Source organism: Pseudopodoces humilis, chromosome 3 (assembly GCF_049639895.1).
Source record: "Pseudopodoces humilis isolate 2021_Gansu_Grassland_sample_001 chromosome 3, ASM4963989v1, whole genome shotgun sequence".
Lineage (NCBI taxonomy): Eukaryota > Metazoa > Chordata > Aves > Passeriformes > Paridae > Pseudopodoces > Pseudopodoces humilis.
The window spans coordinates 53,291,135-53,317,699 of record NC_142202.1 but is presented as its reverse complement, the minus strand read 5'-3'; the positions used below and the strand labels follow the sequence as shown (position 1 = coordinate 53,317,699).

At 38.8% G+C, this 26,565-nt stretch overlaps 2 protein-coding genes and 1 long non-coding RNA gene across 7 annotated transcripts in view; 1 reads left to right on the top strand and 2 right to left on the bottom strand.

Moving 5' to 3' along the window:
- The window catches only part of TMEM181 (transmembrane protein 181), a 35,730-nt gene extending 18,568 nt beyond the window's left edge, over positions 1-17,162 (top strand). For 3 of the 5 annotated variants that reach the window (XM_088053343.1, XM_014263703.2, XM_088053345.1), the window contains exons 4-18: positions 433-523; positions 1,085-1,203; positions 2,271-2,390; positions 4,286-4,366; positions 5,317-5,416; positions 6,123-6,253; positions 6,852-6,943; positions 7,986-8,043; positions 8,690-8,792; positions 8,891-8,942; positions 9,537-9,619; positions 10,721-10,810; positions 12,376-12,442; positions 12,625-12,651; positions 13,331-17,162. In XM_088053343.1, the coding sequence (XP_087909469.1) occupies positions 433-523; positions 1,085-1,203; positions 2,271-2,390; positions 4,286-4,366; positions 5,317-5,416; positions 6,123-6,253; positions 6,852-6,943; positions 7,986-8,043; positions 8,690-8,792; positions 8,891-8,942; positions 9,537-9,619; positions 10,721-10,810; positions 12,376-12,442; positions 12,625-12,651; positions 13,331-13,409 (1,293 nt within the window). In that variant the 3' untranslated portion in view covers positions 13,410-17,162. The remainder of the gene's footprint in view (positions 1-432; positions 524-1,084; positions 1,204-2,270; positions 2,391-4,285; positions 4,367-5,316; positions 5,417-6,122; positions 6,254-6,851; positions 6,944-7,985; positions 8,044-8,689; positions 8,793-8,890; positions 8,943-9,536; positions 9,620-10,720; positions 10,811-12,375; positions 12,443-12,624; positions 12,652-13,330) is intronic. The other 2 variants (XM_088053344.1, XM_014263704.2) reach the window with 1 other exon arrangement.
- A 2,862-nt stretch (positions 17,163-20,024) lies between these two features.
- DYNLT1 (dynein light chain Tctex-type 1) lies at positions 20,025-25,234 on the bottom strand. The gene is made up of 5 exons (XM_005518434.2): positions 25,119-25,234; positions 22,325-22,366; positions 21,017-21,140; positions 20,725-20,802; positions 20,025-20,444 (listed from the first exon to the last, which is right to left on the bottom strand). The coding sequence occupies exons 1-5, from the start codon at positions 25,143-25,145 to the stop codon at positions 20,374-20,376; spliced, it is 342 nt and encodes a 113-aa protein (XP_005518491.1). The 5' UTR covers positions 25,146-25,234; the 3' UTR covers positions 20,025-20,373.
- Positions 25,235-25,782: 548 nt separating this feature from the next.
- Positions 25,783-26,432, bottom strand: LOC148184650 (uncharacterized). The gene is made up of 3 exons (XR_015772170.1): positions 26,174-26,432; positions 26,003-26,077; positions 25,783-25,909 (listed from the first exon to the last, which is right to left on the bottom strand). It is a non-coding gene; the product is annotated as an uncharacterized LOC148184650 (long non-coding RNA).
- Positions 26,433-26,565: the final 133 nt, after the last annotated feature.

The following is a 26,565-nucleotide window of genomic DNA, read 5'->3' as shown; positions in this document are numbered from 1 at the left end:
ACCTAGTGGAAAATTGGGCTTTTTTGTAATTACTGTTTAACAAGTTTAAAACTGTGTAGCAGATGAAGGCCCACAAATCTGACTTTTGGTGTAAAGTGCTAAAAATTATTTTGTATATTCAGGCTAGGTCTCAGGATTTTGTTTTTAATATCTGAACTTTTCTGTTTTATTGCTGCTGCTTTTATGGGGTTTAGGTAGTTGTACTTTTCCTTACTTCAGTGCTTTGCGAAATACATGTGCTGTTTAAGCTACTTCTCTGGAAGACATGTGTGTGAGCTGCTTATCACGCTGTCCACAGAATAGCATAGAAGTATAAATCACTTCTCAAAAATATTGTCACAAACATAATAAACATACCTTTCATTGTCTTAACTACAGATATGTCATGTAGCTGTGTAAAGGCTGGTGCTAACCTTGTGGGGTTTTTTACAGCTGAAGCCATTTAATTTAAGTTCACCACCACTGTCAACTTACAACCAGCAGCTGTGGCTGACCTGTGTGGTTGAGTTGGATCAGCACGATGGTGAGAATCTGACCTAATTCTCAGAAACTGCTGTAGCAACCTGTCTATTGTATCCTTAATTTTGTCACACACATGATCCTGTTGCTTTCTGGCTGTCCTTGGCGGGTTTTTCCTCTGATATGCTTTTCTTCCACTTCACTCCCTCCCTTGGTAAAGACATGGACAGCACTGATTGCATTGTAAGCAGCAGCAGTAGGGGAAAAATTTTTTGTTAGTTTTGTGGAAACAGTAGTATCTAGATAATCTGTGCATTTCCTTCTTCATTTTGGGGAGAATTAGATGTATAAATTGTAATGATACTGCTTCGGTACAGCTTCTCTGTATATAGGTGAGAAATACTGTATTTGTAATTACAAGTAATTACAATTACCAAGATTCAGTACAGGGCTTGTGACTTACTGCCTATGTATAAAAATACTGTAGCCCTACTCCAGTAATGTATAACTGGGTAAGTCTGAGTAGTATTTGGATAACATATGTGTTTTAAATGATTTTAGAACTCTATTTGAGATTTAATTTCTACATGCAGCAACAGATTAATGTTTACTGTTTTAATTCCAGGATCCCTCAAGAAGAACGTGACAATGACAGTCAAAGTCCTGGGAGTGGTGAAGGATGGAAGCACACCATACGTTAACAATCAAGTTCACAATCGGACGAGATTACTCAGTTGTGCACAAGTATGCACTTGCTTAAACAAAACTCTGATGCAGTGTATTTTCTTTAAATATGTGTGCACCCTACTTTGCATTGCAAATAAGAATTGTACCTGTTGAACACAGGTACAGTCTCAGGAAGGACTCCCGAGTTTTATTTATAATGGCAATGTAGGCAGTAATTCTGACAAGACACCTGCCTGTACATCGTTTTTCTGTTCACTTCTGTGACTTGTGTCTATTGCCTGTTAAAGACCGCTCTTTCTTGTTAGAGTTGCTCTTTGTCAGTAAAGCAGTGGGTCCTGTTCAGTCACCTAAACAGGTTTCGCAGTATTGAAGAAAGGGATATTGTAGCAGAAGATTTGATAAGGGATTCCAGAGCAAGAAAAATTTTTCTCCAACACTTGCAGAATCTGCTTGAAATCAGCTGGCAACTGTGTTCTGAAAAAAACAGATTTTTTGCCACTGTGAAGAAACATTCAGAGATTCTAATGTAATTTTCACTGAAATGTTTAAGCTTAAAGACATTCAAAACAGCTCCTCCAGATGCAAGTCCTTTAGGAAGGACATAGCTGAAGTTTTTTATGATAAGCATATATAGTAAATCAAGTGTCTTCTTTTTATATAGATATATACACATATCTATGAAATTTTCAGAAATGAATTAGTAGTGCTCCATTAGATTTAATTACACAGCCAAGAGAGTAATATACTTGGTTTTTCTCTTTCCTCCTGTTAACTTTCAAAAATGAGTTAGTGCGAGGTAGCCCCATCTCACCGTCTTGAGTTAGTGACAAGAGTTACTTGATTCCATCCTGGTGCTGTGAGCAGTTGCTGTCACCAGCTCAGGTGAAAAGGTGGCACTGTTTAGTGTTCAGACACTGATCCATCTGACTGACTTTATCAAGTTTCTTCTGCTCTCTCTGGTATCTTTCAAGAAAGTCTTGATCAGACTGATTGAGATTGGTGAGATATATGATATTTATCATCAATATTGGACCATTTAGGAGCAACTTCTACAACCTATACTAACAGTGCACATTCTGGAGTCATTTGAGGACTTGAATGTTTTTGTTTCTGTGTGTTCACAGAAATGCAGTGAAATCATTGTTGCTCACCTGGGCTACCTGAACTACACTCAGTACAACATATTTGTTAGCTTTGAAGATCTAAACAAGTTAACATACACCATCCAGAATATTACTTTCACAGTAAGTATAAAGGTTTATACTAGTAAAATAAGTCTCTTTAATGCTGTGGAAGTGTGCTTTAACTGTAACAAAAAAAGTATCAGATTTTTGAAGATAAATAAAAAAACACATCTAATTATTTTTTCTGTCACTACTAATGTCAGAGCTATTATAGCATTTACTGTTGATAAAGGTCTAGACCAATTTTTTAACTCTATAAGGAAAAAAAAATCTCTCAGAACTACTGCTCCTGTATTCTGTAATAGATAAACTTAGTCTGAATGCTGGGAGATATTTTTTACAATAATATTAGAATATCCAGTTTTCTGCATTTGCTTATAGAGATGTTGCCTGTCTTCAGGGTGGTATTTTTTTTTCAGCCTCTCCAGGAGGTGTATCTGAATGAGCAAAGTTCTCCAGACTTTAGAAAAGTGTGGGCTGGAAAGGTTTAACTAATTCAAAGAAAAATGAAGTTATTTTTGCGGGGGCCTTTGCTTATGAAGAAGATAATTTATATTTTTTTTCAGCTAGCACAAGCAGGTTATAAAAATAATTCACTCAGGTGATCTCCAGTGAAATAACTGTCTCAGTTAATAGTGCTAAAGATGGCTTATAAAGCACTTATATCATTTATATGTTTTGACTCCAGAGAGAAATTTAGAAACATTTGCATTGGGAGAAAAGAGAACTAAACAAAGTTTATAATACAGGTTAGGTCTGGTATATTTGCCTGTATATAACATTCAGTGTGTCGGAGCCGGTAGCAACCTAAAATCTTATTGTAAAGGAAAAATATAATATTTTTAATATACCAAATTAACTTTCTAAATATTAATATTTTTAATAATCTAGTGCATAAAGAATGTAATTAAAATAAGCTCTAAGGGGAAAAAATGCCTGAAGCTCACAAACCCTTTATTTAGTTCCAGATTTCAAAGAGAACAAAGTATTGGGGCATTTATAGTTGTACATTTTTTTATCTTGCTTTGTAGGCTGCCTTTAAGGCAGACCTTTATGCAGTCTCAAAAAAACCCCAACCCAAACTTTGGTGCAGCAACTAAAATTGTCACATTTATTTCATTATTACAATTGTTTATGGTGATCTGAGTTGAAATCAATGGATTGCCTTTTGTATAATAGGTTTCTCTACATATAATTTTCATTCTACATTTACAGTTTAAAAAGACAAGACAGAGGTTGACAGATTTAATACATTGAAAGGTAAAGCTTCTTGTTCAGATGAGCAGAGCATATGTTGTGCCAGGGAGCTTACATTTCAAAAATGGCTTCAGAAGCATGCCAGGTATGAGATAAATTGTCAACAGAGCAGAGTTTGTGAAAACTGACATGTTATAATTAATATCTATACCCTTCTAATAATTAGAATAGAAGAAGGAGGCTTTCCCCCTTAACCTATGTAAAGATTTCTGTCTTTCTAGTAAGCTACTTACCCTTCCTTTACATGATTTTCTCTTCTGAGACGAGTAAGTGAAAAAGAAAATAAACTCCTTACAGGAAGTACCCCTGTACCTTTCTGACTTCTTCATAATCAATTTGTACATCTGACCATGGTAGTACAGAAGAACACACTGGATTTACTCATTTATTTGCATTCAGACTTTGATTGAAAGTGCAGTTGAGGAGACTATCCTATTTGTCCTGAGAGTGCTTTAATATATGACAGCACCGAGTATGTTATGAAGTGGCAGGATAAAAGAGAAGCAAATTAGACTTCTTTGCTTATCTTTTTATCAGTCCTTTTTGATAAAACAAATTTATTTTTCCATGGAGACATAGCGGGATTTGGTTATACCATTAAATTTTGAAAAGCCACAGAACTTTTCAGTATCTGCAATAAAGTGCTGATATTGATGTCATATGTAGTCTGTCAAAATACTCATTCTGTTTTCTTGTAGTGGAAGACCTATAATCCAACCTTTTCACAAGTGGAAATATGGTTCCGATTTGTCTTTGTCGTTCTTACTTTCATGGTCACGGTAAGATTTATTTGCAGCTTTTCTGGAGTTAATTATGTAGCAGATGATACCACTGCTCTGTAATGCTGTGTTTAGGAATTTAACCCCAAGCAGTAAAGTTGACATGTCACTGAATGGGTGTAAAAACGTTTGTGAAATACTTACATAGTTGCTGCTTTTATGTTTTTACAAGTGGTATTGAAGGGACATTAAGAAAATAGGATAAATGGGAAAACTTGTTTTTCTAAACTCTGGGTTTGGATTAAACAGAAAAGATTTTGCTTAGGCAAAGGAAATTGTGATCAGATGCTAAAGAAAAGTATTTTTTTTGCAGTGTAGGTAGGCTCAGGAATAGGATGGCCAGAGTGTGGGCTGTTTGACCTTGATCTAGTATTAAAGTTATCACTGCCTTGCACATGAAGATGGGCTAGAAGACCTCCAGAGGTTCCTTACAGCCTAAACTATGCTGTGATTTAGATTATATCTCCTCTCTAACCTAACTAATAAGTGTTTGATAAAAAAAAAAAACATAAAATTTAAAATCCTGAATTTTTAAGGGTAGGGACACCAAAGTGCTGCACGCTTCCATAGCATTTTTCTTGATGATGATGTTGCTCAGGTAATTGTGACTATAAAATGCAATCTGCTTTTTTAAAAAGTTCAAGTGGAACTTGATAGTGTGTGACCAGTAACAAGACAACATCTTTTTTTTTTTTTCCCCACTCATTGTTGATTTTCATGTATTGGGTGGTTTACTTCTCAGTTTGCTTGAGAAATTAAGTCATTTGCACCGGATCAGTGAGCAAACTTGAACTAGAAACTAGGAGACCTGGCTCCTGTTTGACAGTGTTCTCAGTGGCAAAGGCCTCGTGAAGTAGCCTTTACTGTGTGCTGTGCTCTCTCTTAGCTCTGGTTAAACCACTGAAGGCTGTATTCCTTCCTTACAAATTGTTGGTGTTGTTGTTTTATAGTGCCTGTTTGCACATTCCCTGCGGAAATTCTCCATGAGAGACTGGGGTATTGAACAGAAATGGATGTCCATCCTACTTCCTCTCTTGCTACTTTACAATGGTACTTGTATCCTTGAATTTTTAGAAAGGCACCTTTTTAAAAGAGAAGCAGGGAAAAAAAAGAGAAGGCAAAATGGAATTTATCCTTGCACTTATAAGCAGTTGTTTATAAAGCTTCAAAAAACCAAATTAAAAAAAAAAACAACCCTTTCCAAGTGTAACAAATTCAAGGGCATGAGGAGAGGGTGGATTCTGTTCTTAGTCACATGGATGTTAACTATTTTTTTAAAGCTCTGACTGGAATAGGTGCCTGCCATACTTAATCTTACAAGTTTGCTGTCTTATTTCTTCATTTTTCAGATACTCATGCTTTAGTTAAAAATGCAAGCTACTTTTAGTCCAGTAAAGCACAGCAAATTCTGGCACTTTCTAGCAGTATCAGAAGAATATTTACATCTTAGTGATTACACAATAATTTTTCATGTCATCACCATATTAACATTGGTTTACTAGAAAGTCTAATAAAACTTGAAATCATCTAGAAATGTTGGCAACCATTTGAGATTATTCCTAAGCAGAGTGGATTGCTGCTGGAGGCACCATTTTCTCTGTTAATTTCTTTAAAATAAAACAAGCTTTAGTTTCATTTACTGATGTAATTTGAAAAAATCTAGGTGTTTTTGGTTCTGCTGAAGATAGATTTTGCTTTACATTTTGTAGTGAAAGGTCTTTTCTCTCTCTAACTTTTTTTTTTTTTCTTGTTACAGATCCATTTTTCCCCCTTTCTTTTCTGGTGAACAGCTGGTTTCCTGGAATGCTGGATGATCTATTCCAGTCACTGTTTCTGTGCGCACTGTTGTTGTTCTGGCTTTGTGTCTACCATGGTATTAGAGTACAGGTAAGAGATGCAACAATATCTTCTACTTACTGAGGAGACAGGACTTCTTTTGTTCCATTCTCTCAAAAGGTGACAAAAATTAAATTCTTACAAAACAGATATTTATTTTATTCATAAAGTACAATGTGACATACGAAGCTTTGGAGTTAGAATGATTTATGATGAAGTAGATTATTTTGAGTCAACCAAGCTTAAATTAAATAGGTGGGACAGTTGTCGGAATTATGATGCCATAATGCTTCATTCTTGCATGAATTCTTGCATTTTGATGTTGTATGTGGTAGTTGATTGTTTTTTAAAACTACTTACAAATACTACATAAGAGAAATAGGAATTCTGGAGCCTATTCCTGTATTTGCATTATCAGTGAAATATGTGGGAACCTGTCAATAGGATGCTCCATCTATACTTCATCTTATTAAAACAAATGATGATAGAATATGTCTTCTCTAGTCACTTGTGCAGGATGAAAATACAGATGAGTCTCTTAATCCAGTTCATGTTGAGTGAAACAAAGATGATAGTTATTTTATTCTGTCAAGAATAAATAAAATCTGAAGGTGTTCACACTTTTACCACACTATTGTTTTCTTAATAGGGGGAAAGGAAGTGCTTAACTTTCTATCTGCCCAAATTCTTTATTGTTGGACTATTGTGGCTGGCCTCCGTTACACTGGGAATATGGCAAACGTAAGTAATTCAAAATGTATTGCACAAGTATGAGCTGAGAGTGTTAAAAAATGAGAAGATGGAATGTACCTAGTGGTATCTCTTTCTTAATTCTCAAATTGTGATACAGGAATGGAGTCCAAATTCTTACATCTTTCTGTTCTGCAAATTGTGATTGATTTGAAAACAGTTCTCTGAGGACAACCTAGTAGTAAATAATTTCCTAAATCTGAGTGCGATCTAGAAATCACTACTTTGTCAGTATGTTATGGCTCCCTACAAGAATCACTCTAGTGCTATGGCTCAGCTTTTAGTAGCTTCAGTTTCTCTGAAGCTAATTATAGCATAGTTTGACCTGACTGTCTTGACTAGTAAACCTGCACAACTGTTGCTGGCATGGCTTAGTCAAGCTATACTGTTATTACTCAGAACTCTTCTTTTGCTTGGTTTAGTGGTTCTCCCCCTTTTTTCCAATTTGTTGTGTTAAGATAATGGTGTCACTCTTCCCCACCCAAGAAACTTCATCCATTTTAGTACATTTGTAGTTTCTATGCTGTTTTAGTCTCAAGTGTTTGCCTCTTATTTTATCTCTCAGAAGCAAGAAAACTTCTAGCCTTCTCCTTGCCATTGTACATTATTAAAAGCAGTGCAGTTGCAGAAAATGCTCATGCTATTAGTAAAATTGCTATGAGGGAAGGCCTCATGCCACAGTTTTCTAAGGATAAAATGTAGACACTGAATCCTGAAGACTTGTTGGAATCCTGAAGGCCTGTAGGAATTTACAAGATACGCATTTGCTAAAAAATGGGTGGGGAGATTAGACATGATCCAAATTTAAATCCTCCATATTTCTTCAAATATAGTTTGCTGTATATGGTAAATTGTCTTGACTCCATTGGAATTAATGGCATTGCACCAACTTAGACAGCCAAACCCTTTTCTTATAAACTCTGTACAGCAACCTTAAACCTTTTCTTTGTGAGGGGGTTTCTTTGTCAACATGTCTTTTTAACGCTGTCTGGAGTTGTGCATGTACCACTTTTTAATTTTGAATCTTTTCTAGCGTGAATGAAGTACATGATCCTACATATCAATACAGGGTTGACACAGGTAATTTCCAGGTAAGTAAAAAATGACTTCTTGTTGTCCAATGGTCAGGTACAGTTAGGCAATGTAAGGAGAGAGGGAGCTTGTTCTTCTGTAAAAATGTATAACGCAGTTTTGATAACAGAAAATGCTGGTCAGACAATCTTACTCTGACTAGAGTACTTTTGTTTTTGCTTTAGATCATGCATAGACTGTATTGAGATCTGTCCCATTGGGAAAAGTAAATTGTCTTGCAAATCTGGAGACAAAACAACACAAGTTTGTTGGGATTGAAAGAAAAAAGTTTAAGTCTGTTATTCAGTTTTGTACATCTTAACTGCCTCCAAGGTCCCTACCCTACTAAATTTCAGACTTTCTTGTTCTAAAGGAAGATTTGATGTACATGGGTCCTTGTATTGTTCTTGGGAGCTGTGTTTTTAGAAAATTGTCGAGATTCAGCCAACTCTGAACTCGGCTAACAAAATTCTGGCTTCTATTAAGTGTCCTTTCTCTACATTCCCCAAAAATGTCCCTGAGTATATCATCATCCTTGCTTCATGAGCCTACTTTCCCTGCATAAATGGACCATTCTATGTTGAGCTTTTGGGAATTATTTCTATTGACAGAAGAAGGAATAGATGAATTCTTATTAAATAATAAAACCTAACACTTTCCTTATAGGGAATGAAAGTCTTCTTCCTTGTGGTGGCAGCCACATACATTCTGTACCTTTTGTTCCTGATAGTGAGGGCATGCTCAGAACTTCGAAACATGCCTTATGTTGGTAAGGAATACTTCTTTTGAGTCTTCCCAAATGGCCTTGCTTCTCCTAGATGCAGGTGTAAAAATTCACTGATAACAACTTTTCTCAATCTTTTTCAGATCTCAGGTTAAAATTCTTGACTGCATTAACCTTTGTAGTGCTTGTCATTAGGTAAGGCTTTTCAAAGTACATTTATCAGTACTCTAACTTACCTAACCTTTTTTTCAGGGCTTTGAATAAATTTTGCTGCTAATAAATTAGTCAATGAAACTGAAGAATGCCTTTTAATATTACTGTGATGGCAAGCATTTCTTAATTGTTTTAACCCTTCATGAGGCCTTTTGAGCTAACTTTGTATAATTTTGATTACCTTGGCAGTGCACAAGATTTAGAAGTTCACTTGGCAGAGCTCTACTGTAGCTTTGTAGGCTTCATTTAGCCAAAGCAGAATTTTACAGTTAGTTTCTTACATTGCTGTTAATATCTGTTTTCCCTACACCAAGCTATTATTTCAAATAGCTGTTGATTATTGGATTGTCTGTAGTAGATGAAATCTGAGGATTTCTGCTTTTCTCAGCTGAGTGCTAACTTTTAATCATAAAAGAATGATTCTTAATTTAGAACTAGCAAAGCAAATGTATCTTAAAATAAATGGTCAGCATATTAACATAATTATTCTCTCATATACTCTTCTGTCAAACTACTGTTTCAAGTTTGTAGCCTAAGGACACGGTACACCTATATGCTTTTTTTCCCCCCCCACAGCATTGTTATACTCTACCTACGCTTTGGAGCACAAGTTCTACAGGACAACTTTGTTGCTGAGCTGTCAACTCATTATCAGAACTATATCCTTGTGTTGTGAAGTAGGAATGTTAATTTGTTTTTATGCAGAAGGTGTTTTAAAGTGATGTACCTGAGACCTTTGACTTCTAGGTGGACTTCTGAAGTTGAGTCTGTTTTGTTTGAGATTTCCTGTCAGCGTTTTTTAATGGCTCTTTGTAAAGGTTGTGACCTAGACACTCTCAGTCTAGTGTGTCCACATCAAATGCACCAGTACTGTTTGTGATAGTCTCCAAGAGGAATGAAGTCATAGGTATGCATGCCTGGTGCATAATCTAACTAATTTTAATGAGATATTATGGCAGATTTGGCTGTATTTGCTGCCTCAACTGTTTGTGCTATACTTAGCAGTTGTCATGGGGTGTACTAAAATATGAGAAATTAATAGTTTTGATGTCACTGAAAATGCATTTGAGTATTGGTCCGAGTCTACGTGTGATACAGGTCACAACAGAGAATTTAAGTGGCTTGGGAGAGACTTATTTCTGATATCTGTTAATAGCAGGATTGTGACCTGTATTCCTGGCCCTGAACCATGAGATCCTAATACATTCTGCTTTGTGAGAGTGTTTGTGTGACTGCAGCTGTTCTGGTTGCTGATTAGCTTAGTTATGAGTGGGAGGTAGGAGAAAACAATATGTAAAACCTTCAGTATTTACCTAAAACAGTGGCAAGAAACCATCTTCAGAGTTCTATCCACATGTAATCCTTTCTCCTTCCTTCTTCGTCACTGTGCCAAGGAAGAACTTTTTAAAAAATAAACCAAACCAAACCCATCTGAACACCCAACTTACTCTGCTTTCTTTCAGCATTCAAGGCAGAACTATTCAATTGACCATGTACTCCACTGCTGAAGAGCAGACTGTACCTGAGTAAATGTTACTTGTGTTAAAGTTTTGTTTTCAGTGGGAGCTTTACCTTGAAATAGCTTGAGTACATCAGTTGTCATTGAATTTAAAACAGGCAGTTTGTTTAGCCATTCATGCTCACAAACTTCAGTGAGGTAAACATTATTTCCATTGAAACAGCCTGTGTATGCATTGGGTCTTGTTTCCAAAGTTCCTGTGTATAGAACTATGTTGAGCAATATCCTTGACACTTACTACCAGCTGAATTCTTATCATTTTATGGGTTACTGAACTTCTATCTCTACACGTTAGCCTTCGTATATTCCCCCTCGAAGAATGCACTGTATGGTAAGTGTGAGCATTGTCTGGCAAACGTGGATGGCAAGAGCTGGCGTATTAGCAGATGCTGTGCAATGTCTTTGTATTCCATTTGTCTCATTACTGTTCTGAACTGCTTTGAGTTAACATAAGGAGAAGCTGCAGTCACTGCTTCTGAGCAAATTAGTATTGGAAATATGAAGGAGCACAAAGTATAATCAGCTGATTAGCTAGGCTTGAATTCTTGTGCACTTAGATCAAGTTTACATTCAGTGTGATGTTTGCATGTAATGCACCAGTCTTTGAAGTGACTCACAGACAGCCCTTAAGGAACAGCATCACTTCATTTGTACTTTGTTCTAATCCAGGTTGAGACATTGGCATGCTGGCAAACTGGACTCTGAAATCCAAATGCTGTTGGAAAAGTAGGAGTGAAACTGATCTCTAATATGGGAGGAATTTTGGCAAACTTGCTATGGAGAGGGCTGCACAGGCCCATGTAAAGGGAGATAAAAGACTGAATCAGTGGCAGCTCTGGTTTTGCATTCTGATGTAAAGGATACAGTCTGGCTTACATGATGATTATAACACATTTCCCTCACTAACAGATAAAGATCATTAAAATATTTTTACTGAGTACATTTTCCACTTTAAGCATTCTGTTCAAGGTACAGAACCACAGGAGAGCCCAGGCTGGAAGAGACCTGGAAAGATGATGTGGCCCAACCTTTCACGGGAAAGGAGATGAGATTATCTAGCAGCCTGTCTAATCTTATCTTGTATGCTGAGAGCATGCAGGGAGAAGGCACTAAATAGTGGAGTTTGTCCTTTTTCTAATTTAGAGTTGAGATGGACAGAACTGTTTCAGAAAAGTGCTATTTTTCCATCCAGAGTGGAAGAAGAACTGGCTGGATGCAGATAAAGTTGAAAGCCTTCTGCTGGTTGCAGAATTATTTGTTTGTAGAAAGCAGAAGATAAAATGCTGCCAGGAAAAAAGGTTAAATTTTATTTGCATATAAACTATGAACTGCAGCTAAGCAGCACAGATTATGCAAGAAATGAAGGCCTTAAAACAAGCTAGAAGGAATTGTCATAAATAGCAATGGGAAAGTATGTGTTTCTTTTCATCTCAAAGGTACAACTCCTTCCTTCATCTCTTTCAAGGATAGAAAATAACTGCATAATCATTGACTTGCAATCAAGGAATTCCAGCTTTGGTCTACTATATTTTCAGCTTTGAAATAACCAAGAAGTCTGTGCTTTTAAAATACATACAGAATTTTGATTAAGAATTACCAATGTACATGCAGGTTGAAATACGACACAGGAAACTGCACAGGGGAGAAAATGAACTTAGACAACTATCTGTCTAAAAATGAGATAATTATGTTGTCTCCTTAACTTTCAAGAACACTATAATTATGTGGCCGAAGTGTAGTGAATTTAAAGGAGAGAATTCCTGTCTGGATATAGTTTTGTTGAACTGTGGTTGTGACTGCCTTGGAAGTTATGTCTGTTGCTACAGCGTTAAGTTAGCACTACAGACACATTTCTATATTTAACACAATAAATAAACCCTTATTTGTGTTTTCCAGAATCACAGTTGAAAGACAATCCTGCTTTTTCTATGCTGAATGATTCAGATGATGATGTGATTTATGGGTAAGATTATAAAATATCTATGGAGAGTTACTTCTGGTATGTTGTTTTTGTAGTATTCTTTTACACATTAATTAAGTGAAGGGTTTGTTAGTGCAAGTTTTCTGACTAAAGAATAGAAATGTAGCCTTTTCTGAAACGGAAATACAATGAGAATTTGTTTTTTTCTTTTTGGTTTCTAAAAGGGATTGCCGTGGCACTGATACAAACAGGTAACAAAGTATTATGATGCTGGTAGCTCATGGAGTGAAGGCAGTAGGAGCTGAGGGGAAAGGGCTTCCTTTTTACACTGAGAAGGACAGCAGGAGTCAGATGGAATTAGCAAAGACTCAGCTCGTATGTAAATGCTTTAGGGAAGGAGAGTGGTGCTTCTTAAGTCTCCAGCACTTATCAAATGAAGAACAATGAAGTCTAGCAAAACTTCCTTGACTTGGGTGATTTTATGTAATATGAGAATTTTAGTAGCCCTTGAAACCCATCCCAATCAGGTGTCCCTATGCTGGACACTGAAGTTCACCCATAATGTTTTCACCTCTTACCAAAGGTGCTGAAGTGGCTGGACTGTGAGGATAGGACCAACACTGCACTAACCTGAACAAGTTCATGCTGGGATAGCTTGCCTTTGGTTAGTTAGATGAGTAGTGGTAGTACCAGCTTGCTTCTTGCAAATCTGTGTGAGAAATGGCTTTCGCTGGAATAACTTATTACGCATCATCCTCTGATGAAAAATAATTTGTTGTTCATAGCTCCCACAAGGAAGAAAAACAGATAACAACTTCTCACCCAAGTAACAATTTGATGCCTCATTGTAGTTTAGAACTTAACTTTTTATTTTCAACTTCCAATCTGAACTTCCATGTTCAGGAGTTACAATATGTGTCTGTTTCACAGGAGTGATTATGAAGAGATGCCCCTTCAGAATGGCCAAGCTATAAGAGCCAAGTATAAAGAAGAGTCGGACAGTGATTGATTGACTGGTTTCAATGTAGACAGACTTGTTCATCTGGAGCTCAGCCAATTCTGAAGTTTTCCTAGATAGAAAACTTCTTTGGCTTTGTACAATCTGCTGTCATCTGAGCACCAACCCCCAGGAAGGGCATCCTGCTTCTGTTTCTGTTTACAAGGATAAAACTGAGAAAACAAATGACGGAAATGGTTGTGGTGAAAACTGAAGAAACCAAAAGTTTTACATGTCTTATAAAATGCCTGATAGCCGGATGTCTGTGAACTAAAATCTTCGTCTATTTCCATTGAACAGTCTCACAGATTATGTACTGCGTTTCCAATTGCTTCCTTGCTGCTCGGTTTTGGTTTTTGTTTTTTTTTTCTCTTTAGGATGATGTACAGCATACTGCCATTCATCTGTTCCATTCTGCATTAGCTGTTTTGTATACTGTGCACTGTGGTATGAAGTGCCTCATTTCAATTTTCTACCTTAGCATTTTGAGCTGGAGGCAGGGAATGAAGTGTTTTGGTTTCTGTTTTTTGGGGTTTTTTTTCATCAGTGCAAGAAGACAAAAGTTTTCTGTTCTTCCTTCAAATAAGTGATACAGACTTAAGGCCATTTTTAGAATACATTTCAGTGAGTTTACCAGATTTATAAGTGCAAGATACGGGCAAATAGGCAAGTTGTAGTGAGCCAAAATAGTCTCAGTGGTGCAAAATTATGTTTCATGACATGCTTTACTGCCACAGCAGAAGTGTCTGTATTGGTTTTTTTTATACAGCCCTTTCAAACAGAAGTATTTCAGCAACAAAAAATCTCAGAAGGAAGCCTGTACTGAATTCTTACTGGTCTTGTATGCTGGTGGGGATTGTTATTTGCAGGGAATAGAGTATGAAAGTTTTCTAAGGAATTAGAGTTTCAAATTCCCAAACATTTCATTTTTAAGCGTTTTTTCTTCCTACATCAGTTTTCCCATAAGTTGTATTAATAGATAGTTACTCTACATGCTAGGAACAGTTATGGTTGCTCGTGTGTTGAACATGCCTGAGAGTCAGCTTGTGAGCGTGTTGTGTGCAGAGTTCAGCTTCTTTGTCATACCAGTCTCCACCTGTATGATGGGAACTTTTACTAGCACATTTTGTGATTATCTGTATTCCAGTCTGTGCTGGAACAAAGTTATATGGGAATTAAGTATTCCTTGTACAATGCTGCTGCTTCTCTGTTTAGAAGTTGGTTTTCTCCTATGCCATTGTTTGGTTCTTTATTTAGGATGTTTGTTTGTAACTACTTTTGCTTTCAGATACTTGACCCTTCTAAAAGTATCTCCTTTTTTAATGTAGTTGTAACAGAGATTTACTCTTGTAACATTTCTCTGCCCTGCTGCTTTAGAAGACTCAAAAGCACTGTTAATCTACTACGATATGGTGCTGGGTTGCACTGGAGAATTGTGCTCATCATTAAAGAAGTTCAAGCAGAATAGTGCAATGAAATCCTGCTAGACTTGCTAAATCATACTGGGGAAAAAGGAGATTTGTTGTGCTTTAATGCAACAACTGCTCCAGACTGTGCTCATTGCAATAACCTCCTGGTGGCTGTTCAAGATCATGAAGGGGAGGCTGCACAAGGCAGCATCTCACTTAGAGAGGACCAAAGGAACTGCTTCATGTGGTTGCACCCTTGCTGTCATAGAACAGTTCAGATTCAATCAGTGCTCTGCTAAAGATGTGTTGTGAGACATGGTGTGTGTGTGTGTGAGTGAGAGGGAAATCTTTCTAAAATTATGAAGAGCTGTGAAATTTCTGGAGAGTATCTGAAATGAAAAACTTTTTGTGCCAGGGATTGTTTCTTTGTTAGAAGCCAAAGCACTGTTGTATGGCTAAAGCAAGGAAATTGCTGGGGAGGAAAAGCAGGTTCTTCCCCTTTACTTCTTAATTGGTATTATTTTAGAAGAACATATAGGTAAACACTAAAGAAGGGAATTCAAGTTAGTGGTGGTTTTCTTTCCAGTAAACTCTAGTAAAATGTACCTTCAGCACTTCTTTTTAGACTATTTTGAAAGGGTATGGGAGATGCTCTGTATGCTAAAATTGTAGAGTCCATTCTCATTTTTATTATTCTTGAGATAGCTCTCCCTATTTGAATGTGCAGAGTCAGACTTGGCAACCAATTTGGCATTGTTTACATAAGCCACATCCTTTCAAGTTCCATTGGAGTAACAGTGGGTACAGGAAGTAGGTTCTCAAAAACTGATATTTACAGGATTCTTATACTCATATTTTTCCACTGATACTGTTTAAGTCTCTCCTAAATTATTATGAAGAGATAAAATTAGACCAATGTGCAAAGTACACTAATGTTTCTTATCACAGTCTGAACTGCTTGTTACAGTTAACTCTCAAATAGTGTCATGCCTTGTGATCTCATTAACTAAAAACCATATTTTTAATCTAACTTGAAGATTATTTTCAACCCATTTCTCTTGCTGTTTTGTTTGAATAAACTTCACTACATCACCACATTTGAAGTGGAAATAGAAAAGCTAGGAATGGGAAATGTATGAGTAAGTATCTCACTATGAAAATAGTGAGAAAATAATTTCTGTGGTCATTTTTAGAGATTATATTTAAGCAATGTTTGCCATGCAAAATAGCTTTGTATTTTGGAAGTGCTACAGTGTTATGGTAGCTTGGTTGAATCACTGTTGCATCAAATTCAATATACAGTAAGATGGCAAAAGCAATGAAGCAGATGAGTAACTAGTTTTGCTAGTAAGACTCCTCTTATTTCCATGATTGGAGAGCAGAGACAGTATTTAAAGAATATTCCTGTATGGATTGTAAACACCTTGGGCGTAGGTGGCATAAATTCACCTCTGAGTTAAGTATTGAAATCTAAGGGTCAAACAGAAGAAATCTGTTTAAGAAGCTAGCCTGACCTTCCTTTTATTACTGCTAAAGTAGTTATTTCCATCTTATGAAATTATTGTATTTAGTAATAAACTACTGCAACTGTACAAAACAAGAAATGTACACAAGAAGGCCCCACAGCACACAGTGATCCTGGCTCTAAAGGAGATGTCATCCATTAATAACTGCAAAACTTCCACGTACACAGTGATTATAAGGGACTTGTAAGAAATCAATAATTGAGTGCAAGCCAGTCATAGCAGATACTTTCTGTAGTATTTGCTTTACAAATCCAGTTGGTGTTGAAATTGGTGGAAACTTTCCTAGGACTGGCAAAGAAGAAGCCTAAGGCTTAGCACCAGTGAGAAACAGCTCGTGCATTGGATCTGTGGTACCAGAACTGGGGAGAACAGTTCCAGCTAGGAAAAACTTCCATCTGTTGTCTTTTTCTGAGCCAAATGACTACATTTTATCCATAGTCACCTAATTTCCCCACCCATTTCCTTTTGCTTATGCCAGTAATAACTTTTGCATTACTGTAAAACTTTTTTAGGAGTTTGTAAATATGTAAAATGAAAATATGGAAAAATTGTGTACCAAAATGGTATAAAAATGTGTAAGATAAATGCTCTGTTTAATGAGAAGCTGTAATTAAATGCTGCTTTGAGAAAGTGTGCATGAGGACGTGTTAAATATTCTGTGTATCTGTAAGTTGTGCTAATAACAGCAAATTATCCATTTATGTTGTAAAACTTAATGCTGATGTGGAATATGAAGGAAAACTGAATATTTTACTTCAAGGAAGTTTCTTGGAAGACTTTATGTGCATAATCATTGTTAAATATGTTCATAATAAAGTTTTATATCTTTATATTGTATCCTGGGTTTATTTTCCTTCTACTGAATTTTGGTTTCCTTCTCATAAGCTGTTTTCATGACTTACCCATATTTTCAGTTTACGTGCATTTTCTTATGCATATTTAAGCTTGGTTAATTGCATAAAGATGGGATCCAAGAAGCTGCGTCATCACAGATGTTTTGTATTGTTTATTTGGGGGAGGAGGGGGGTTTGTTATTTTGCCCAGACTTGAAGGTAGAAGGACAGGTTGCTAAGTTTTTAAAATAAGCCAGCCAGGTTACATAAGGGGCCTAGCATTTTCAAATGGCTTCTCAGTGGCTTTGCAAAGCTTTCTGTGGTCATGCTGGAAGTGAGAATTCTCCTGGTGAACGTTAATACCAGTAATAAAAACCAGGTTTAGAGATGGTGAAGATGCTGATGTCATTCATCAACTCCTTACAATTCTATCTTTCACAAGTCTGCTCATAGCTGCAAAAGCAATCAGCATGTTACTTACTTTTTGGGGTGCTGCCATTTCTTATATAAACTCGAGGGGAGACTGAAATCTCTCTGTGCTGAATAAAATGGCCACAAACTTCCCTGCACAAATGGATATGCAGCTTGCTCCTGGCTGCAGTACCAGATAGAGTGGTGCTCGTTTAGCAGCATCACTTAATCCTGGAGCCGTTTCCTTAGGTTTTAGTTAGCACAGATCAGACTCCTCTCTGGCAGTGACAGTAAATGCCTTCCCCCTTCCCCCTTCCTCCTCCTCCCCTGCAGACTGGGGCTGCCATGCCCCCATCTCTGTAGCTGTAATCATATGAAGAGCCACAGCAATAAGCAAGAGAGTGACTGTGTAATTACCTGGAATGCTCCATCCACAGTTTGGGTTTATTTTTTTAAAGGCAAATTAATTACCTAGAGCCAGGATTCTGCCAGCTCATCACCCAAATGCTTTACTTTGGTACTGAGATGGGCTGGCCTCTGGAAAAAGTGCTTAAAACTGAAGTGTTTGAAGGTAATGAAAATTTAAAAATCAGTTACTGTAGAACACCGAAACAGTAATATACGATTGCGATGCAATTTTAAAGAAAAGCACTGTTTTAATAATGGGAGTGGGAAGCCAACGCCCAAAAATTCCACAACCTCTAAACCCTTTCTGTAGTCCTAAAACTTACATTGCAAGGACTGGTTATTGCTCACATGTAAAACCATCTATAAAACTGTATCTGCCTTTCTGTAGCACAACTCCTGTTTTAACGCAACAGGGGTTTCTCCTCCCATGCGGCCTTTACACTGACAAGCATCTCAAACATTTGTTGTTTTTTTTTTTGCAGCTCAGCATATGCATGAACCAACAAACAGCAAAAAATCAAGGGATATACTATTATTAATATGAACAAAGGACAAGGAATGTCTGAATGGCTTGACCAAGAAGCAAATATTGACTCAAAGTGCACAAAACTGTTTAAGTATAAATAAATAATTCATTAGGTACTACACTGCCAGCATCATTCTGGCATGATAGAACGGAGAAAAGTATGAAAAATTTCCTTAGCAACTCGAGCAAAGATTTATTCTTTTCATGACAAGTTTTTCTCTGATCCTGGTGACTGTTCTGGGCACGTTACTCAATCTGATTTTAATATTTTCTTTTTACAGGTGTTTTATCATTTCTGAATTAAGACTGAACCCATACTAAAGCTCTCTTACAGCAATGTAAGGCATGTGCTCCTCAGGCTCAGGTATACACACACACTCTGTATTGCCTATAGCACTCACTAGGACATATGTGAGAAGAATTAAGTGGCTTGTCATGATGGAGATGCATTTACAGAGCTGATGCTAACGGAAATACAGAAGCCTTACAGCTCTATCAGAAGTCTCAAATGTACCAAGCCCAAAGCTGCTAACAGATACACCTGTTTTCCTCTTCTGACAACAGATAGGGGTAGGGAGGAAGGGGGTCAAAGCCTTGCCTAGCACAGGGCTTTCCACAGTCTGACTATACTGAGCAGAGTTAGCACAGAGCACGTAACACTATGGCAAACAAATGCTCTCCTGTCATTTGAATCTGCAGTATTGCATCTCTCCAGATCACGGAATCACACTGTTGTATTAGCAATCGTCTTTTAAATAGCTCTAGCTGAGAGCCAGATTCTGAACACGAGACAGGGCTTCCTACAAAGAAGCAAATCACAGATTGCTTAGACTGACTCCAGCCCAGGGATGCTCTCCCACATGAGTTTGTAACTCTTGCAGCTTCATTAGCAGTAAGCTACAGCTACAGCTGTTGGCAGATGTTTTCTAGAATTCATAGTATGCTCCCATTTCTTTAATTAGCTGACAAAACATTACCCAAGCCTACGCTGGAAACTTGTTATTCTTCTGCAACTTTACTCTAGAAGGCAGGAGACTTTCTCACATTTAGTAACATCACCTCAAGGCAGTTCTTCCCTTTTTCAGAAAGGATCATGTTTCATCAGCTACCAGAACTCATCACTCTCACTATCAGCAAAATTAACATGGAGTGTAGCAAGCAAGTTCAAGGCCTACTTAGCACACGTAACTGACTGCAGAAGTGAATGATTACCCAGGTATAGCTTGCTGAGCACTTCCAGAATGTGTAAATTTCTTCTTTTTGTTCAGTGAAGGTAGTTATTGTTCCATGCTCTAAATACCATACAGAAAGATTAAACAGGTCCCAAAAATGCAGTTAAGTTACTTTTTGATAAACATAATCTAATTTTCTTGCAACTTCGTAGTGACTTTGGCAAAATTATGTAAGTGCTTTTCACTGTATGTACCTCAACTATCTTGAAGAGAATTGAAAAAAATTGAAACTTTTTCCCCCAATAACAAAAGATTTAAGTTTAAATTAATCACACCAATGGCTATGAATTTCAATAATTTAATGCTAACCAAAAGTACAAAGTGTGAAAGTCAGTGTCTCATTTATATTGGTCTGAGAAAAGAAATCTAGAGAAAGTGTTTACACTGCAGCAGATTTCAGTATTAGCACCTTGAAGAGAAGTTTTGAAGTGATAAAAAAGTGTAGAAAACACTGGTGTGGTACTAGGTACAAACATAAAACAGGTAAAAACATGTTTTCAAATTTCTATCTTTGAAGAAAAGTTACTAAAAAAAATGCATTAAAAACAAGTTGTTCAGGTATTCACAGTTTGAGTGGAGATGGAATCAAGTGCTGGAATAGAAAAGAGAAGAATGAAAAATTTCAAGGCAATTATATTGCAAGTCCAAAGGCACTGACAATACAGTACATGGTCTTATTCTCCCATCTCACAGTGCAGGTTCCTGCAAATACAAAAAAAGGGTTTCAGAAATAGAAGGAAGTGATTACATACATGCCCCTCTATGCATTTTTATACTTGTTTCCTTTAAGAATCTTAAGAATAAAGCTTTCACAACAGCCAAGCATTTCATACACAGCTCAGTTAACATCACAGCCAAATGGAAAAAATACCAAATGGTATGCTATTACTCCAAAACTACAGACTTGTGTGGGGGGGAAGTATGCTGCCTAGTCTCAAAGAGACTGTCATTAGATGGAAAATCCAAGAGTTGTTTTCCTTACCATCGCTGGAGTTGTCCCAGAAGCAAGAACTTGCTGTATGTAGCCCAGCACCATTCTTCTGCATAATCACACAGGTCACTGTTAGTCAGAAGAGAAGCTTTGATTAATTTCTCACTAACATTAATTAGCATTTAGCTCCATTTTTGCTCAACTTAGCACATACATAAACAAACATGCGTGGCTGTGAGCCGTTTAGAGACAAGGTTCTGAGATCTTCTGCTGCCCCCTGCCTATTGGCTGGACAGACACTTGACTACCCCAGCTTTCAGAGAAAAGGGGAAGCTGAGCTCACCAATGTACTTGAAGGGCTTCCCCAGCTTTGTGAGCTGGCTCAGGGTTTGTTCCACCACACTTGTTGTCCACTGGTTCACTTTGCTGTGCTGGTAGGCGTTGCCACCGATAGCACTCTCTATGGCCTGGGGGGGACAAACAGATGAGGGAGCTGCACTGCTGTCAACTGCAAGGCACCCATTAACCCCTTCCAACGTGGACCCCATACCCACAGAAAAAGCCTAAATACTGCTGGTCTACACTGGCTGTTGGAAGTGTTTTCAATTATTGAAAACATGTAGGTCACAGTCTGAGCCAGGCACAGGGGATATCACCATAGATCCCACCCTCTGTTCATTCTGTGAGATTTAGATTATTTGTAATGTCCTACAGTCACAATTATGAAAAGGGTCCTGCATTTAAACAGTCCTGAAGAGAATTTTAAAAGGCACAGTAGTAAAATTGCTCATTCACACATATTCTTCTATGGAAATGAAATTCCAATTTTTGAGCAGAATCAATTTTGGGAAACAAACCCCAGACTAAAACAGAAGACCCATGTAGTTGCTGGTTACTAACAGATCAGAAGCCTCCAGCCAAATAATCCATTTTACTTAGAAGGATAGTTTCCCCTTTAAGATATAAACAAAAGTATGTTAAACCTACATATTTTTCATTGGCACATTGTTTCATTACAGAAATTATGAAAAAAAAAAATCACCACAAAACTGAATTCAGAAGAGACACGAGGATTTAGTAAGCTTTAATAAGTATGTGTATTCAATTTATAGAGTTTGGCCAAAACAGTTATTTCGCAACAACAAACAGGCTGCACTAGTCTACAAGAGGAATTCCAAATCCTGCTAGAAATTTTCTAGACAGAAAATTCATGTTTCTTAGCAACAAGAATAGTTCAATCATTCCAAACAAAAAGAACTCCCTTTGGAGAAAGGCATCTTGAAAGAACACAGTAACACGCATACGCACACAGTCTACAAAAAGCTCCTGTATTTTACTAAAACATAGAATCTATTTGTACGGTGTTTAACATCAAACATCCCCCTAGAAATTCTAACAGAGATGCACTGCAACCAGGGAGGAGTGTATGAAATTACTTTAAATATCTCTTGGATTTGCAGTATATATCACAGCTAAAGCTTGGTATCATTTCCACTGAAGTCCATACACTTCCATAAATCAACATGCTGTACTTTGACAGCAACCTACCTAGAAATCTATTGCATATCACCACATTTTACTGAATGCCTTTTAGTATGCAGCATACAGCATATGAAATTTCACACCAACAAAGTGAAAATGTTTAAATTACCTCTTTAATGATGCTGCTGACTTCATCAACAAGAAAGGAAGCCTAAAAAAGAAAAAGAATTTTAAATAATGAGTGGACACATTCTTCTGTTTATGATGTTTGAGATCTGTTAAGAACAAGCACTAGAAATTTAATTTACCCATATCAGATTTCTAGCAAGTCAGAAGACACCAACTCTGCCTCTATTTGCATATATATGTACTCTATACGTACATATATGTATCTATATGTACATATATGATATATATGTATCTATATGTACTCTAGCTCCTTCAGCCCAGTCAAGTTAATCTGCTTAGAAAAGAAATGAAAAGTAAGAGATGAACCAAAATTGGCTAGCCTTTTGAGTCAAGAAAGCTTTGAAATTTTGATTTGAAGCATTTTAAAATAACATGTATGTCACTTGTGTACACATATATTCCCCTTTCCCAATAAGCACTAGTGTCTGCACATCACAGTGGGCTCACGGAGATAACCTCAGCTCGCAGATAAATGGAACCGACATCTCCAGGGCACCGATGTGGACAAAAGAGCAGTTCAGAGCTGAAGGAAAAACTGTCTTGACAATCTCAGCCAGGGATAAGAAGAAAGCTGCCCCTTGGAAACCAAAGGGGAAATGTAGCTCACTGGACCTTCAGCCTTTGGGGAGCAGAGATTAAGCACATGGAATCAAGACAATGAAGGCCCAAACATTTTACTAATCTTAAAACTACCACCCATTTCCATGTATGGTCAGCAGCTTATGTTTTCTTCCCTCTGCTCCTGCTGCCTCCCGTGTCAGGGGGTTAGAACAAGCTGTTCCCACTGCTGGGGCAGCCACTCAGGGAGCACTGACCGGGGGCACCCCACCCTGTCACTGCTGGTGTCTCACAGCCTCGCCTCACACACCGGGACAAAAGAGCATGTGAAGGCAAATTGATTAATTTCAAAAGACCAGATAAGAATGTAAAAATTAACCTAACCAGGTGTATGTTGACTGGGTTTTCAGTGGGAGGTCAGTCAGCTTCTCAGGCTGACAGAAATGAACAACAGTGTAATTCACATCTGCAGGCAGGATGCAGTTACACCTGCTCAGGAGAATCTCAACATCACATTCATAAACCTTTAGTCAGGAGGTGAACAGCTTCAATGACATGTGACATTCAGAAAGATGAGAGAAGTTGATCATTCTTCATGATAGAAGAAACAGCACATCCTGGAAGACAAGCTGGGCTCCTTTACTATACCTATCCAGAGGCATCAACTTGCTGGCACAATTCAACATTTTTAAAAGCTTTTATGTTCTGTGGCAAATTGCTTTTTATTTTCAGCTTCTTGACTAGGATTTAATTTTAATTTATTTTCATGGTACTACATTTTACAGGTGCTTACATTTTAAGATGCAGCAGTGTATTTAACCAAGTAAGAGCTACAATTATCAAAAAAAACTCTCTCCCACAGAGCTTAAGAACATGACAGACACGCTATGAAGAATACTGTCAAGCATGATGATAAATCACGTACAGTTTTCTTCCTCACAAAATCTGCTCAGAAATGCCTTTGAGTGAGCACAAACACAGTTCACACCAAAATAAGATGACTTAAATTCAACCCAAGTTCTCAAAGGTATTCTGATATCTAATTTTTATAGAAACAATAGAGATTTGACAATTCACTTCTGGGGCTGATATTACTTTTCAACCTTCTTCCTTCCTTGGAATGACAAAAATGAATATAAATTCCTGATATCCCGATTTGGGATATATGTGCTATAACTGAACTATGAAATAACATAACACTACCCGTTTTATCATCATATCATCTTTTAATAAGATGACATAAAAACTTTAATGTACTAAAAAATAAAGGAGAAAAAGATCGGTTACTTTACAGTTTCCCTGCGGTACCTCTCTGGCACAAAGCAAGCAGATGATGTTTCCAACACCTTGTTTAAAAGGGGTGCTCCCAGGCAACACATGCAAACTGCAGAGCAGTACTACAGCCTTTAGTAATTCTGAAAACGTTTCTGAAAACAGCTCTAAGAATGATGTTCGAGGATGTTAATTATATCTTTTTAAAAACGCCGAACAGTCTGTGACTGTAACACAGGCCAGGCCCTGCCATGAGGACGAGGCTTTTAGAAAAGGACAAGCCTGACACACCTTCGGCCCTCTCGCTGCTTCGCTCTTGTGTCACCCAGTCACACCGCGGCTGCTTAATAGTGTCACAGCTGTCCCCCTGCAAAAGCAGCACTGGCTGCTTCCTCCTCCTTAGCGGGGAGACACGAGGTGGTCATTTGGCACGATAATAGATTGAGACTCTTGATTTATCCCACTCCACATCTTGTGAATGGGGTGTGACGCCCCATCAGCGCGCCTGTAACACGCAGCCCAGAGGCTTGGACTCCTCTTTCCACACAGAAGCAGTTTGCTCGAGTGTTCCCCTGGCCCACAGGGCACCGGCCACGCCCTCACCACGGCACTCGGCTCCTCCGACGGGGACAGCCAGAGGCCACGACACCCCTCACGCCTCTTCCCCGAGCCACCTGCAGCGGCAGGGCTAGAAACCAGAGTCGAGGAGCCCAGTGAACACCCGGTCAAGGGGCCGGCACCCGGGGGCGGAAGAACAAAGGCTGGGCCCGTCTGCCGCCGGTGCCCGGGATACGCGGCTCCACCCTGAGGGAAGGCGACAGGGATGGCGGCGGGGGACGCCGAGGGGTGGGATGCGGGGCGGACGGGCACCGCCTGAGACTCTCTGGCCCTGACAGGAGACGCCAGGCGGGAGGCTGTGCTCCTCCTATCCCCCGTCCCGTTACCTCCTCTGCCGTCTGGAATTCGTCCATCTTCCCGGCGGAGCCCCTCACGCCGCCACCGACCCCCGGCACTGCCGCCGCGCCCCTCACCGGCCGCCGCCCGCACTGCGCCTGCGCGCCAGGGCCCGCCGGGGCTGGGCTCGGCCCGGCGCCCTCCAAGATGGCGCGGTTGCCGTAGCGACAGCGGCCGGGAGTCGGGCGGGAGATGGCGCTCGGCGGGGCCGCTGTGGTGCTGTCAGGCGTCCCCAAGCCTTTGGCTGAGAGTGGGGAGCCGCTTGTGAAAGCTGTGCTTTTCGTACCGATAGCTTGGCATTCGTGTTCGGCCACACAAGAGGTCCTTTCCCTGGGAGGTCCTTTTCTGCTCCCCGAGAAAGGAAGGAGGATCCGCTTCTTGTCTCTGGAAAGAGCTTAAAAAGAAGGCCTATGTCGCAAACTGAGAAAATAAAAACATAGAAAAACCCTCCCTGTCTATTCATTATATTTCCCCCCCGCCCAGCCGGAGGGAAGTGACAGGGAGGCTTTAGTGGGCGTCTGACATCCCGACAGGGTCAACCCACTCCAGAAGAATATCTGAATTCTTACAGATCTAAGGAGATCACACGAGTTTTAGCAGACATAGTAAGAACCAGGAGAACGAAATTAAAGGATACACTTGTCACAGTTCCTGGATGTTTTGTGTGTGCAGGATTTACAGGGTGTCCAAATCACTGATGCTATCAGCCCCTGAGAGCTGCTCTAGGCAGTGGGAGATGCTGTTCACACTCGGAAGGGCCTGGATGAACTGCAGGAAGAGTCTGGATGGAGGAAGAAATAACTTACTGGGGTCAAGTTCAAAGAGTTTTATGGAAGCAGGAATAACCAGCTCTACAAGCACAGGACCAACTCACTCAGTAGCTGTGTTCCAAAGACACAGGGAGTAGGGAGGTGTTTAGGTCCGATTTATCTCAATTTCTTGTGTGGTGCTGTTTAAAAAAAAATGGTAAAAAAAAATAAAGGATATAGATCCTGGAAGCAGTATTCCTGTTGTCCCCTCTGCAGTAAGGCTGCACAAGGAATACCGTGTCCAGTTTTGGGTGTTTTATTTCAAGAAGCTTGAGGGAGTTATAGCTCCAGGGCCTGAGTGTGCTGGCTGAGCAGTTGTGATGCTGTCTCCAGTCCTGTGTCAGGCCCTGCCTCCTGTTCCTCCCAAAAAAGGGGACCCTGACCAGGCACCTCACTTTGGGGCTCTGGGGGCACCCTGTGGGCAGCACCAGCTCTGCTCCCTCCAGAGGGATACGGTGGGCCTGTGGCTGGATACCGAGCACATCCTCAGCCCCATTCCAGGTCTTGTGCTTGCTGCTTCCAAAAAGCAGAGACAAAAAGGTGAGGACTATGGGAAGACTGAAAAAGTGGTTTGAGCAAAAAGCATAAAAGGCTATATATTTGGTTATAGTCTTAGCCTGTATAAAAA

Coding starts and splice junctions, on each gene's coding strand:
- DYNLT1 (XM_005518434.2), bottom strand. CDS start 25,145: ATGGACGAATTCCAGACGGCAGAGGAG. Junction 22,367..25,118: donor AATTCCAGACGGCAGAGGAG/GTAACGGGACGG, acceptor TTTCTTTTTTAG/GCTTCCTTTCTTGTTGATGA. Junction 20,445..20,724: donor CTGGGACAACTCCAGCGATG/GTAAGGAAAACA, acceptor TTGTATTTGCAG/GAACCTGCACTGTGAGATGG.